This window comes from Heloderma suspectum, chromosome 12 (genome assembly GCF_057233095.1).
Source record: "Heloderma suspectum isolate Gila_16-S chromosome 12, 16-S_ref, whole genome shotgun sequence".
Lineage (NCBI taxonomy): Eukaryota > Metazoa > Chordata > Lepidosauria > Squamata > Helodermatidae > Heloderma > Heloderma suspectum.
In genome coordinates, this window is record NC_139469.1 from 2,290,002 (window position 1) to 2,303,915 (window position 13,914).

At 47.5% G+C, this 13,914-nt stretch overlaps 1 protein-coding gene across 3 annotated transcripts in view; it reads right to left on the reverse strand.

The window, feature by feature from the left end:
* Nucleotides 1-627: 627 nt before the first annotated feature.
* The window catches only part of CIITA (class II major histocompatibility complex transactivator), a 58,543-nt gene continuing 45,256 nt past the window's right edge, over nucleotides 628-13,914 (reverse strand). For 2 of the 3 annotated variants that reach the window (XM_084818099.1, XM_084818098.1), the window contains exons 16-19: nucleotides 12,536-12,619; nucleotides 11,183-11,266; nucleotides 2,516-2,619; nucleotides 628-1,076 (exon numbers count right to left, since the gene is read on the reverse strand). In XM_084818099.1, coding sequence (XP_084674225.1) covers nucleotides 2,544-2,619; nucleotides 11,183-11,266; nucleotides 12,536-12,619 — 244 coding nt within the window. In that variant the 3' untranslated portion in view covers nucleotides 628-1,076; nucleotides 2,516-2,543. Of the gene's footprint in view, nucleotides 1,077-2,254; nucleotides 2,620-11,182; nucleotides 11,267-12,535; nucleotides 12,620-13,914 lie in introns of those variants that run through there. The other variant, XM_084818100.1, reaches the window with a different exon arrangement.

Consider the following 13,914-nt stretch of genomic DNA (forward strand, 5'->3'; position numbering starts at 1 on the left):
GCGGAACTAGTCTAGTGTTTCATTCTGCCATTCCCCCAAATACTGGACTTTCCCTGATCAGCCCCCCCCCCCTCCAAAAATGCTTCGAAAGCACAGGAGAGGCCCTGGAGGATGACACTGTTGTGTAAAGCACCTGCAAACTACTGTGAGTGAGGAATCATGACCGCAGAATAAATGTCTCGTGTAGAAAAGCTCTTGGAAATCATGAAAAGCTGAAATAAGGACGTTAGAAGACCACTGATGTGCCAGACCAAGGGTCAGTCTAATCTAGTATTCTGGTTCCCACACTGGCCAGCCAACCAGGTGCCCCAAAGGGAAGCCCACAAGCAGGGCATGAAAGCCTCCCGCACCCTGGTTGCTCCATGGAAATTGGCATTTTGTGATAGATTCTTTCTGAAGATGGCGGCTCTTTTTGGCTGTCATAAGCAATAGCCATTGATAGACCTTCATGAATCTGTCTAACCTCCTGTTAAGCCATCTAAGGCTCTCAGCCACATGCACATCCTTCTAGCAGTGAATCCCTTAAGGGTTAAGTTGTGTGCAATTAATTTGAAGTTGCTGTTTTATCTAGTTGGAATTCATAAGCCATGATATTACCTCTCTGCAGCCATCAAGTAGGACACTTTTGAAGAGGTCATCTAAAAGGTTTAATATACATTTCTTGAGGATTATCCAAAACTACACTGCCCTTTAATTTCACAGACAGGGCGGGGTGGGGGATCTCCAGTAGTACATTAAAAAAACCCAATATATACAAAAAATCACACTGTACCCATGGAGGCTGGTGGCACCAATGTCAGTGGGGTGGTAAATCCACTCTGGGTTTCGGTCAGAACCAGTCAAAACTCTCAAGGAGCCATCTGCAAGGAGACAGCAGCCTCCACTGCATTGCGCCCTTCCAGAGTTTACTAGTCATCATAAGACCACGTTGGACAAGCTAGATTCCAGTTCCACATTGAATACTCTGTGTTCTGCACAGGTCATTCCTCCTCCAATCCGTGTCAAGCTGCACCAAGCGTACTCTGAATCCAGCGCCAAATCTGGATGCCTGCAGTCAAATGTTGTAGAGTTTCTTCCTTGCTCGTGAAGCACCAAAATGAAAAGTGTCAGTTCTTGATTCACCGCCCAGGGATACCTTTCAAATCACACACACACCCCCATTGTTACGGCTTGCTTTCGCGTCTCTTCTCTGAGGTTCTGAGCACCACGACATTAAGGTATTTTCTTGCTGACGCCATTCGGAAGGGCACAAGAACATTGGCTTTGCTGGATCATCGAGTCCTGCGTCCTGCTTACCATGGGGGCTGGCCAGATGGCCCAGAGGGAAACCCACAAGCAGGACACTCACCGGCATTAGCAAAAAAAGGGGAAGGGAGAGTCCCCTGATCCAGCCTGGGGTATTATTAATTAATTAATTAATTAATTGCATTTATGTCCTGCCTTTTTTGCTCCTCAGGGAACCCAAGGCAGCATACGTAATCCTCCTCCATTTTATCCTCAACGTTTTACGTAATCCTCCATTTTATCCTCAACAACAACCCTGTGAGGTAGGCTGAGCTGAGAGTCTGCGACTGGCCCAAAGTCGCCCAGGGAGCTTCCATGGCTGAGTGGGGGCTGGAACCCGGATCTCCCGGCTCCCAGGCCAGCACTCTCGCCGCTACACCACGCCGGCTGTCCTGGCTTCTGAGCACTGCGCGCTGACCAGCTGAGGCAGCTGGCTACGCAGAGCCGCGTGGAAGACGGGAGGGCGGCCGGGCTGGATCAGACCAAGGCCGACGTGGTCCAGCAGCCTGTCTCTTAGCAGCCCACCAGCAGGGCTGCTCAAGCCCCTTTGCTGCCTGGAGCGGAAGATGCAGCCACCCCATTCTGCGTACGAGCGGAGACTGGTGGCTCCGATTGCGGTGGGGCTGTGCATCCGTTCTGGGTTTTGGTCAGAACCAGCCAGCCAGAAGTTCTCTAAGGGCTGAACCCTGTCCCCCCAATAGCCTCACCGAAATCTGAGCCACCAGCCCCCACGGCTACGTGCGCATGCCGGCTGGACTGCCAGCTGAATCGTCCTCCGTCGCTGGAGATGGGGCAGCGTCTCCCACCACGCTGAGGACAGCGGGCTAGCTGAGGCCCGAAGAGAAGTCCCAGGGCACCTTTGTAATGGATCAGAAGCGCTTCTAATCTGACGCAAAGGACGACCAAAACACAGCGGGTCAAATCAGTTCAGACACGGGGGTGTCTAAATAAATAAAAAATCAAAACAAATCTGCATAATATATTTTAGCTGCAGAATCAGTGTGTGTGGTTGTGGCATTTGACAAGGTCAGCACACAATTCCAGCTCTGCTGCCCTACAGTTTGGGCTCTCGCATATGGGAGGAAGGCGGCTATTTTAAAAATAGTTCAACCGGAATATTCCATGACGAACTGTATTTAAGGGGGATTTAACACCTCACTGTTAGAACTAACAGCAGCACAGGTGAACATAACGTAGGTTCAGAGAGATCTACGCGTATCAAAATCCCAACCTGATATGGTTCACTGGATTTGCTGGCTCTAGAGCAACCTTATTCGTGAATCCAGCTGCTGCAGATAATCCAGGACTCCATGGGGAATAGTGGGATTCCACAATCTAGAAGAGTTTAAAAAAAGAAGTAGAGAAAAGCTCAATGAAAGAGATGAGAGCCAAAGCACAGTTTCATTAGGAGTCAGTTATGCTGAGATAATCTCTTAATTTTCTTCACGACTGGGTTTGTTTTCAGGGTCAAGGGTAGGATGAAAGGGAAGAGAAAGCCCTGGGCAGTTAGGGGGTCCTCATTCAGAGGGGTGAGGCTGCAGCGATGTCAGCCCCCCCCCCCCCCGTGATCGGGCTTCCCTTTAAGGTCATGGAAGTGGCGCTCTCCAGGGACTCCTCGCTGTTCAGAGGAGATCCGAATCAGCCCCGATGTCAAGGGCTCCTTGGAGGGCTCTCTCAGTCTAATCCAGTAGCCAAGTCCAGACGCAGACAAAGGGATTCTTTTCAAAGCTTTATTCTTTTTTTACAACTTACAACTCTACAGGTAGCAACTAGATCTGAGCAGCAGCATCCCTATGCCCTAAGTTGGAACAGTTGGTCCCCGTTTGAAAGGCAATTACTGGCAGACCCCTGAATATAAGGACTAGGGAGAATCCCTCCCCTTTTCCCTTGGATCCTCTGGGTGCAACCGTTCTTTGAGCGCCAACCTTTTGGCGCCGCTGTCTGCGTCTGCGCCGCGCATCCACCCAGTCTGCTATCTGTGCTGAGACACTCCTTGGACTGCTTTCTAAACTAGGAATGTGGGTGGGAGGAATCTCTGTCAGCTGTTGGTCCTGGGAAAAAGGAGCGCACTCCTCTCCCAAAGGAGCGACTGCTCTTCCTCAGCAGCAGAACTACTCTGGGAATCTATGGGCTCAGTGTCCACCCTGACACCCGAGAGGCAGGGCCCGGGAGGGTGGCTTGGTTGGTGAAATTCGCCAGTACCCTGGCCTTCCTAGGAGAAAGGAAAACACGGAACACACCCCGGAAAGAGACCGTAGCTGTGTGGCAGAGCACCTTCTTCGCATGCAGAAGGTCCTGGATCCGCTCCCAGCATCTCTGGTCAAAAAGATCCGGGAGCAGGTAATGGGAACAGCCTGTCTCCGAGAGCTGCTGCTAACCAAAGCACACCAGCTTTTCCCAACCTGGTGCCCTCAAGGCGTGTTGGATTACAACTCCCATCATCCTCAGCTCAAACATCCATGCTGGCTAGGAGGTGATGGGAGTTGTAGTCCAACACATCTGGAGGGCTTCAGGTTGGGGAAGACTGGAGCAGGCAGTGTAGCAGCCATATCGGGGATCAGACTAAGTAGCCTCATGCAGTCTCATGCTTCATGTTCTTGCTGAGCTCTTTCTCCCTTGAATATATTGTTGTAAGCTGATGAGACACAGGAATTCCTTATCTTGTCAAAGGTCATACAATTGTATATCTTGTTCTCTGCTGTTCTCTTCTGTTCTCTCCTTATCATGGCTACCCTATAACCCAGTTCTTGTATTATAAACAATAGTGCTAAGAGAAGAAATGTTGAGGATTGCAACCCCATGCGGGAGGGGGAGGAGGAGCCGTTTCATATGTGTCACAATGTCTATAAAACCAATGTGCTAATGTAAATCGGGGCTTCTGGCTCTTTGGAAACGATTCCAGCCTTAAGCCCGCGCGTTAAATAAAGAATCTCTTTTTCCTTCACTCCGTGGTCTCTCTGACTCTGGGTTCTGCAACATAAATGGTGCCGTGACTCGGATGTGGCAGGCTCTGAGCCAGACAGGTGGCAGTTGCCTGCTCTTGATCGCCGCACCGGGAAGACGAGCTCGGCGCATGCCTCCCTTTCTTGGCGCCACCGACCTTTTTGTCGAGTGAATGGGAGAAAGCCTGCACCGGGATCGCCCAAACGGCAGCGAGCAGCAAGAGAACCTTGGGAAGCGGAGGAAGGAACTTGAGCCCTGCCTGTATCGCAGCTGCAATTGAGTTGAAACCCACATTGGAAGCCTTCAGGAGAAAGGCAAGTATATGGGAAAAAGAGGGCCCCGCCTTTAGGGAGAAAGGCCACTGGGCAGAAAAAAAGAGGGCCCCGCCTTGTGAAGAAGGTCAGTGTTGGTGGTATACGTATACAAAAGAACCTACTCCTTGCGGGTAGAAGGGGGGCCTGATCACACCCCCGAGTGGGCGCCAGTACCTAGCATGCCAGTACTCAGTAGGAAGCTGAGGAAGCTGGGGAAGCCGTATTCCGCTCTGGTAAAAAGTGGGAAAAGTGGGTGGCAGGGACATATGGATGTAGTGGAGAGATTAATGATTGTGTGAGTGGCTACTGCGGTTTCTGAAGCATACCGTTGACCGTCCGGGTGCCCAGGCCAGTAGCAAAGTGCGTGGTGTGAAAAATCCTCTTGTGTCGGCCAGTGAGACCCCTTACTCACTGACCAATTCCCATTCCCTAATTGTGTCTGTCTTCAATTTAGGAGGGAGGCTATGGGTGGTGGGGGAAGCAAACCTTGCACCCCCTTGAGATGTATGTCAAACAAAGAAGGAAAAAGGTTTTTTTAAAAAAAGATTCAGAATAGAGAGAGAAAACAGCAAAAAGCTCAAGGTCGAGCTGAGAGGAAAAAAAAAAAGATCTGAGGCTGTTAATTAGAAAAATGTTGCAGGACAGTCTGGCTTTTAACAAAGCGTGGGAGCGTGAGAGTGTGAGGCCGAAGACGTAGCTGTTAGCCTAGCGCGCCGAGAGGGGGGGGGCAGGAAAATTGCCCACAACGTTCTGAGTTGTGCAACATCATCACCTCGCCTAATTGAGATGAAATCCCTAAGAAATGGAAACTGAAAATGAAGACCCAGAAGATGAAGGAAAAATAGAAAATAAAGGTGAAGAATCAGCCCCCAGAGCACAGGCTAGACCCCTCTTCGAGTAAAAAGTGTGCCATAAGACTGTCCCAAAGCAGAATAAAGTGGAAAGACCACGTTGAAGATCTCTGTCAAGGTAACCGTGTTTAGCTTTGAACTGTGTTAAAATTGCATAGAGCCTGTAGCTACTGACCATCAGCTATATGATTTCTGAAGAGCGTAACCATTAAGTTTTTGCCGTGGGATTCCCTGCAATGAAGAAATCTCACTGATTTGAGTGTCCAGTGTTACACTGCCTAAGTGTGTGTGCTAAAGAGACCGAGAAACCAGACAGCATGTTCCTGGCCAAGCCAAAATCACGCTACTGCCATGCTCCTGGAAGCTGCAATAAACTGTGTAAGCTGGGAGACCCAACCTGATTGAGAAGAAAAGAAGATATTGGAGCAACTGTCTTGAAAAACAATGAGATCTGTGTAGCTGGCTGGCTGACGCTGTCAGTGATGTTACAACTTTAAATTAAGACTGTTTTCCTGTTTGAGACCCCAGCGAAGAAAGCTGACCTGAGTTATTTGTTGCCCGTGCCAAAGCAAGAATTTAGCTGCCCTGTACCTCATCGTGTCCTGTTTTGAGCTTGGGATTTACAAATACAAACAAACTGAGAAGCTTGCCTTTGAAGTCCTGCAAATCACCCCACCACCTCCCCAAAGATTAATGGCTGCCTGAAAAATGCAAGTATAAAGCGATGCCCATCACCCCCCAGCGTCCTGAGTTTCGGCACTCAGTGTTTCAGTGCTTTCGTGTACCAGGTTAGAAGAGAAAAAAAAAAGAGTAAGTTTTTAAAATGTCTGTGAGAGAACCTGACAGAAATAAAATAAAATTTACAGAGGAGTTGCCCAAGTTAAAGCGTCACGGCTAGAGAGCTGAGCTGTGCGGCTCTGTTTAGACAGAGGCCTTGCTAAAAAGTTAAAGGCCCTTGTCTGTCAGAAGGGGTGTAGGGCCACACTTCCCCTTTTTAAACTGATGCAAAAGTGGAGAGCCTTTGCTGGAAACATCACATCTTCATTGCCCAGAGCCGTCTCTGTTTGCTTCCATCAATGTCTGGGCTTTTTAGAGACACTCTGCACATGAACTAAAATTTTAAATTGTCAAAGACTTGCCATGGACAGTGCTGTGAAGCTTTTGATAAACTTGAATTCTCATCGCTGTGGACCGTGTGTCTATGTTTGTAGTCAGCTCAGTGTACAGCAGGCTGAGTTTGATCTATAACTTTTAGATTTCCTTCTGCCAGAACTCATGCAGCATAGAGTTGCCAATGCAAAAATGGTGACCTAGAACTCTGCGTGTGTGGGTATGCCCGTCCCTTGATTTTAATGAGCCCTGAGCTTTCAGCCAGAAGACCAGTATGATTGCTGGATCTGCTCCATCATGCCTTACCATGCAAGAAGTGTTTTCCATTCATTGTGTTAAATTGCAGAAAAAGTTTGTTGTATATATTTTATGATTTCTTAGATATCATAAAGTATATGTGATATTTGCAGATTAGTGTTAGTTGCAACTCCAAATGATACTAAGTGTGGTTCCCAATGGATGACGAAGAGAAAAGACAAAAGCAAATAGAAAAGAAGGAATAGAGAAAGTAGAAGACAGATAGAGAAGAGAGAAAAAGAAAAGGCAAAAGGCAAAGAAAAAACATTTATAAAAAAGAAGCGTGGCCATAGTTGCCCCCAGGGTAAATTAAAAGCAGCTGATTGTGCCTAGAGCTTATTACCTGGGGTAAAGTAGCCACAATAATGTAATAGTTCTTTAAAATGAAGAAAATGTAACTAGAAGGAGAAGAAGAGCCTATCCCAAATGTGTGTCAGTGAGACAAGTGTAAGGCAGAAAAGTTTAAGTAAGTTTAACTTGAAAAAGACAAATAAAGAGACAAGGCTGGTGCATGGAGCAGAAAGTTTTATATAAAAAGTTTGAAACATGATCTGCAATACAGGCAGATCAGCAAAGAAAAAGAAAGCAAAAGAAAGAGAAAAAATTTGTCTTCCCATACTAATAAATAAAAAGTGTTATCAAGCACTTTGGGAAGCGAAGTTGTTTACAGGAAGCTGTGCCTGAGAACCAAGCACTTCTAGCCTATGCTGAAAATGCTTGCTAGTGTTGTGCTGCCTCATGGGTAACATGTATGGTATAAAACCCATTTAGCGCAATAGCTCGTGGTTCAGAGAAGCTGTCTGATCCAAAAATTAAGTACGCCTGTATGCTGTAAGTTACCCAATAAAGTCTCCTTATAAATAAATCCCCCCCTCGCTGGAATCCCAAAACACAAGTGCAGCTAGAGCGCCTCACCCAGTATCAAACCCTGCTGTTAGAAGCCATGAAAGCAGGTATGAAAAAGTCAATTAATATGACCAAAGTGTCTAAAGTGCTGCAAGGTGCCACCGAGGCCCCAGAGCGTACTTGGAGCATCTTTCAAATGCCTGTCGCCAGTATACCTCCCTCAACCCAGAGGCCCAAGAAGACATGGATGAAAGAAGAAAAAAAGAAGACCCGGCAGAGGCAGAAGATTCTTTAAAAAAGAACCAGTGTGCCCAGTGTGGACAAGATGGACATTAGTGGCATGAATGCCCAAATAAAATAAATCAAATACACAAAGGAAAAAAACAAAGGGGCCAGAATGGGCGAAGAGGGAGACAGCTTGTGAGGGGCCATGACATTGACTTCATAATTGACACTGGAGCAGCATCAAAAGCAAGCAACAAGAAGTCCAAACACTGAGCAAAGTTCTTCAAGCCCAGCGTCGCTTTGTCTTAAAAAAATAAGCCATTCCCATCACAGAAGCTCATCCTTTCCAACCAAGAGTTAAAGTATGAGTTAAAGAGGGAAAAATAACCCTTTGACTCCCAGATGGAGAGGACTGAAAACTGTCATACTTTCCACCCCCGCAGCTATGAAAGCAGCTAGAGTTAAACCCTGGATACATTGGACACGAGTCAAAAGAGCGAGAAGGAGAGAGTAGACTGTAAACAGAAATCCTGAAAATCCTTTAAAAATCATTCTGAAAAAGCAGTAAGAAGACTCAGGCTAGACCTTACTGTGGACACACCGGGAAACTGTCCCCCTGCGTACGGTCAGACCTGCAACTGGAGAATTGAAGAAGGGGACTAGACCCTACTGCAGCTTGCCAGGTGAATAGCTGCCCAGCGTACGGTCAGATCCCAAAGAAGATCAAACATGCGTATTGTAGTGTTGTAGTGTTAGTAGTGTTGCATTGTGTCTCCTTAATAAGGTGCAAAAAGGGGGGTCTGCCCCTGGAAAAAGAAGTTTGTCCCAGTGATTTGCTGATAATTACTGGCTTCACCTGGCTAACATCACGAGAGTAAAACATTTTTGTTTGCCAAGAGGTATACCTGCAAACAGGCTTATTAGCTCTTGCCTAATACCTGTCTGTAGACATCCTGGGAAAATTCAAAAAGATACCATGTTAAAAGTTTATGGTGTAAGTTTAACTTATTCCCAAAATGCTAATTGGGGCGTGGTTGCAAAGATCCTACCCCCTACAGAGTTCACTCTACGCACCCCCATCGTTGCTGAAACAAATGCTACGTGTGCACAAATAATTGTCAAAATTTTTTCCAGAAAATACAAAGCTATCCCTGGCCCCCTTCCACTGTAATAAAATTCAAAACATATCTTTTAATGATGCCCACATACTTTTGCCTCATGGATGGTTTTAGACATGTAATTCCCGCACTTGGTCATTCATTCCTGCCAACTTGTCTGATAACCACCCATGTTGCCTCAGCCGCCAATTGAACTGGTGCCAATTCTTCCCCTGTAGCCCGAGAAAATCCGTCAACGGCAGCCTCGAGCACTCCAACTAACTAAAAATTGTAATAGTCATGTGCAGTTATATTCTGACTCAGAAAAATTGGCCTTAGCAATGTCACTGGTTAAGGTTCCAGGTTTAGCCTTGGCTGATGGTCTAGAAATCAACCGGTTAGCTTGCAGCTTAGCCAAAAGCATAAATGCCACCTCACAAGCATTGTCATTGTTAAATAAAAAGTTGCGTGATCTAAGAGGTGCAGTTCTAGAAAATAGAGCTGGTATAGATTACCTCTTCCTTCTTCATCATTTAAGTTGTGAGACACACCAAAAGCTCTGTTGTTTTAACTTAACTGATAATGGCAATGCTGTAGATGAACAGATCAACAAGCTGCACAATATAGTAGCTAACAAAACAATAAGACAAAACACTTAGCTCAATTAGTTGACCCTTTGGCTTCCAGATCTTAGCTGGCTTAAAAGCATTGTTCATCCTAATTCTACCAGTATTGTTCATAAAAGTTCTGTTATGTCTCTGCGTTCCTTGTCTTATGCGCTGTTTAACCAATCTGTTTTATGTCTCAGCTAGTAAAACTGCTGCCCTCTATGCTCTAATAGCCCAACAAGAGGCTAAGTAATATGTATGTCACAAAAAGCTTTGTATAGTTATCAGAAATGCTATAATTGTAATGAAATTATGCATTTAAGGGGGGAATGTAGCAGCCATATCGGGGATCAGACTAAGTAGCCTCATGCAGTCTCATGCTTCATGTTCTTGCTGAGCTCTTTCTCCCTTGAATATATTGTTGTAAGCTGATGAGACACAGGAATTCCTTATCTTGTCAAAGGTCATACAATTGTATATCTTGTTCTCTGCTGTTCTCTTCTGTTCTCTCCTTATCATGGCTACCCTATAACCCAGTTCTTGTATTATAAACAATAGTGCTAAGAGAAGAAATGTTGAGGATTGCAACCCCATGCGGGAGGGGGAGGAGGAGCCGTTTCATATGTGTCACAATGTCTATAAAACCAATGTGCTAATGTAAATCGGGGCTTCTGGCTCTTTGGAAACGATTCCAGCCTTAAGCCCGCGCGTTAAATAAAGAATCTCTTTTTCCTTCACTCCGTGGTCTCTCTGACTCTGGGTTCTGCAACAGCAGTACCAGGCTAGATGGACAAATGGTCTTGTGTTCCTCGGATTCATCTAAGAGGAACTCTATCGGAAAAGGATCGCTCCGAAGTCTGGTGATATCCCCACCATCCTCAACCCTGGGGAGGAAATAATGCAGATGAGGGAAGAGACCCAAGTAGAAGGGAGTGGAAACGCAGACAAGGTCAGCAAGCCCACTGGCACCTTGGGTTGCTTGTGTTAACGGAGAATTTAAGACAGGCCAGGTAGGACCGGGGGCTGGGGGGGGGCTGAATCTCCTTCAAACCAAGGGCTGGACACCATTTTGGAGAAGCGCTCGGGGGCCACATTCCAGTGGTGGGTGTGGCCAGAGGCAAAAGGGGCAGGATCACAAATGCCAGCCTACTTCAACTTGACGCTCTTACTACCAGGAGCTCAGCCTCCGGAGAGGCCCGTCGAGCTTTTAGCATGGGGGAGGTGGGGTGTGCAACAGCCAGAGAACTCCCAAACAATCAGCAGTCATGGGAGAAGGGGTGTGGCCATCTGGAGGGCCGGATTTGGGCTCTGGGGAGGCCAGATTTGGCCTGAGCTTCTGCACCGCTGAGGCAGGAGGAGGGCTGTTCACATACACGTGTTCATCGCCTGCTGATCCTCCCGGCGGATTGCCTGGGAAGCAGCTCAGAGGCTGAACTGCGGTGCTGCCCCATGGAGGGGGTGCCTGCCTCCCGACGCCAACCCCGGCACAGTGCCTTCCAAACAAAGACAGCCCACAGCAGAGCATCTTTGTGCGTGATGTGGAATCCAGCGGCAAGCAACCCATGGGCAAAGATGTGTGTGGGGAGCCGCACTAGCGGAAGACTTACGCCACGCTCTGAATGTGGGGGCATCTGCTCAAGCTCTTGGTCAGGTGCTGGGCGCCTGCAGCAGTGATCTTGTTGCAATTTATGCTGAAAAGAAAGGAGAAGAGGCCCGTCTGTTAGGTGGCATTTTCCTCCTCTTCAGTCAAGGGGATCCTAATTCCACTTGGGACTCGCTGGCAGGGGGGACGCAGGAAAGAGGTTTAGAAGGTTACGCCTAGTGTGGAGAAAGGGAAGAGAGAGATCGTTTCACTCCCTCTCTCATCATGTTTGAATATGGGATCCTCCAATGAAACGGAGGAGATTCAGGGCAGACAAAAGAAATGGGCTTCTCCACACACAAATCATTAACTTGTGGAACCCGCTGCTTCAAGTTAGGAGGCTGTGAATGGGGATTAGACAACTCCATGGAGGAGGAGGAGGTAGAACCTCCAAGTTCAGAGGCAGTATGCCAATTAATGCCAGGTGCTCAGGAACAATGGTGGGAGAGGTTTTTGCCCTCATGCCCACTTTGTGGGCTTCCCAGAGGCATCTGGTTGGCCACTGTAGGACGTAGCTAGACTAGATGGTCATTCAGATAGATCCCCTGGGGCCCTTACGCCGCTTGGCAATCCTGGGGCGAATGCCCCAAACTGCTGCTCCCTTCTGAGCCAGAAGAGGGCCCTGCAACACAAGCACCAACCCGTAGTCCTGTCCTGTCCTGGACAGCAGGCACGCACGCGAATTCTGATTCTGTTTGCAAATCACGTGAACATGTCCTCATTCGCAATCCCAAACACAAGCAGGAGCACTTCTTCCCCTGGACAAATGTTTGCAAGCTCCCAAATTTGAGATTGCATTCCAAAAATGTGTACTTTAAAACAAATACATCCGTGCTTTAGTCCGCGGGGGAAAACTGGGCATTTTTGAAAAATGCACACAGAAATGCACACTTTCCCCATTCAAACGAGCAAAAGAACAGGTTGAAAACAAAAATGGGAGTGGGCTGAAATCAGCTTTGAAGTGGTCTTTGGGGACAATTTAGCCAAGCTCGAAAATCGCTATTTTCCCATCCCAACTGGATGGATCCCTTTGTCTGGCCAGTCCCTGGTCAAAAAATCCCTAGTTTAAATCCTGAGATTCTTAAGTAGTCAGAGGTAGCATTACATCGATGGTAACTAGTTGTTGATATGGCGTCTTCCCCAGCCCCCAGTGACATGTAAATATCTTTTGTCATAGAAAAAAATCTCCCTTGCATCACAGGAGCTAAAACAACCGCGCATTGCTACCGTCATGCTTCGTGAAGTATACCCTTGCACACTCCCCATGAATGGGGACTTATGGGCCCCAAGTCTCTGCCGCAGGATGTGCTATACTTACTCTAGCACCCTCAAAGAGGCCATCTGGGGGAGCATCTTTGCAAAGCTTTCCGCTCCGGCATCCCCAATGTTGTTATTGTACAAGCTGCAGAAAACAAAGGCAAGTTTGAGGTTTGGGCAGTGGATCCATTAACAGGAAATGCATCACAACATTACCAACGACCTTGCAAGGAACAGCTGTGCATATGTTTCTAACCCATCGGAAAGCTTTACATCCCAGGTTCAAACACAGAGTCCAAGAGGCCACAAATGCAAACTTTAGTGCAAAGAGACATTTGGAAAAGGATCATGGAAAGGGGGTGAGAAGTGAAATGTTTTTGCTCTGTTGTCCCTCAGTGATTGAGGGACCCTGAGTAAGATGCTCTCTGCCCCCCGTCCTGATTTCTGGGTGCCTCCCGGGTTTCTCTCTCCGCCCCAGGCCCCAGCACATACTCAACTCTTTCCATTCTGCCCCCCCCCCCCGCTTCGCCGGACAGCAGCACTTTCCCTTTCTTTTAACTTTCAGAAGAGTTTGGGTGCATTGCAGAGAGAAGCCGCAATTGCATCTGGCATCTTGATATCCCCAGAGTGCCTCCGGGCCCACGTGATGCTGACTGCAGGCCCTGTGGAGAAATTAATACACCAGGCATGGCTGCAGCTCCCTCCGCAGTATGCCCAACCTCTTCTGAAAGTTTTTTTAAAAAGATCTGCGGGACAACTTCACTTGTGCCCTGTGCCTGGTGGTCCAACCCCAGTGGTGCCACCGGACGTGGCTGCCCCATAACCATTTGCAACCTTGGTGTCCTGCCAGGGGAAGCAGTAGGCACTCGCCACAGACCCACATTTCCCAGAGAGGAATTAACTGTTTTGCATATGGTGACCCGAGGCGCCCACGGAAATGACGGAGGAGCGCTTCTTTGGCTCAAGTTGTTTGCGTTGGTCTGTCTTGTGTGTTTTGGAGTTTTTCAGAGTGCAGAATATTGTGATGAGGAGCAGGAATGGGGATAGGATGAGTAAATTTTGAAACCGAGGGCTTGTTCCTGCCGATTGACAGCCTGAACTTAAACATGAATCCCTGTTGACAACTAGCAATTCATATGTGAAATGGAAAGTGGCAGAAAATGCCTTCTAACTGTGTCATGTACTCCAACTGGAGAAAATCACCGTCCAGCTCCAGAAATCACCGTCCCTGGTTTTCCCCAACTGTTGCCTTTTTTGGATGCTGTTAAAATTTTACGAGTGTGTTAGAGCTGCTTTCTTGAACGTTCGGCTTCTTTTCCAAGATCTCTAGTTAAATCTCTTGAGTGGGGAAGGGACACATCTTATCTTTTGTTCACATCCGAGTAAATGCATGTGCATGGATGCTCAGGTATGAAGCAATGGGTGCAGGCTGTTGTTTCA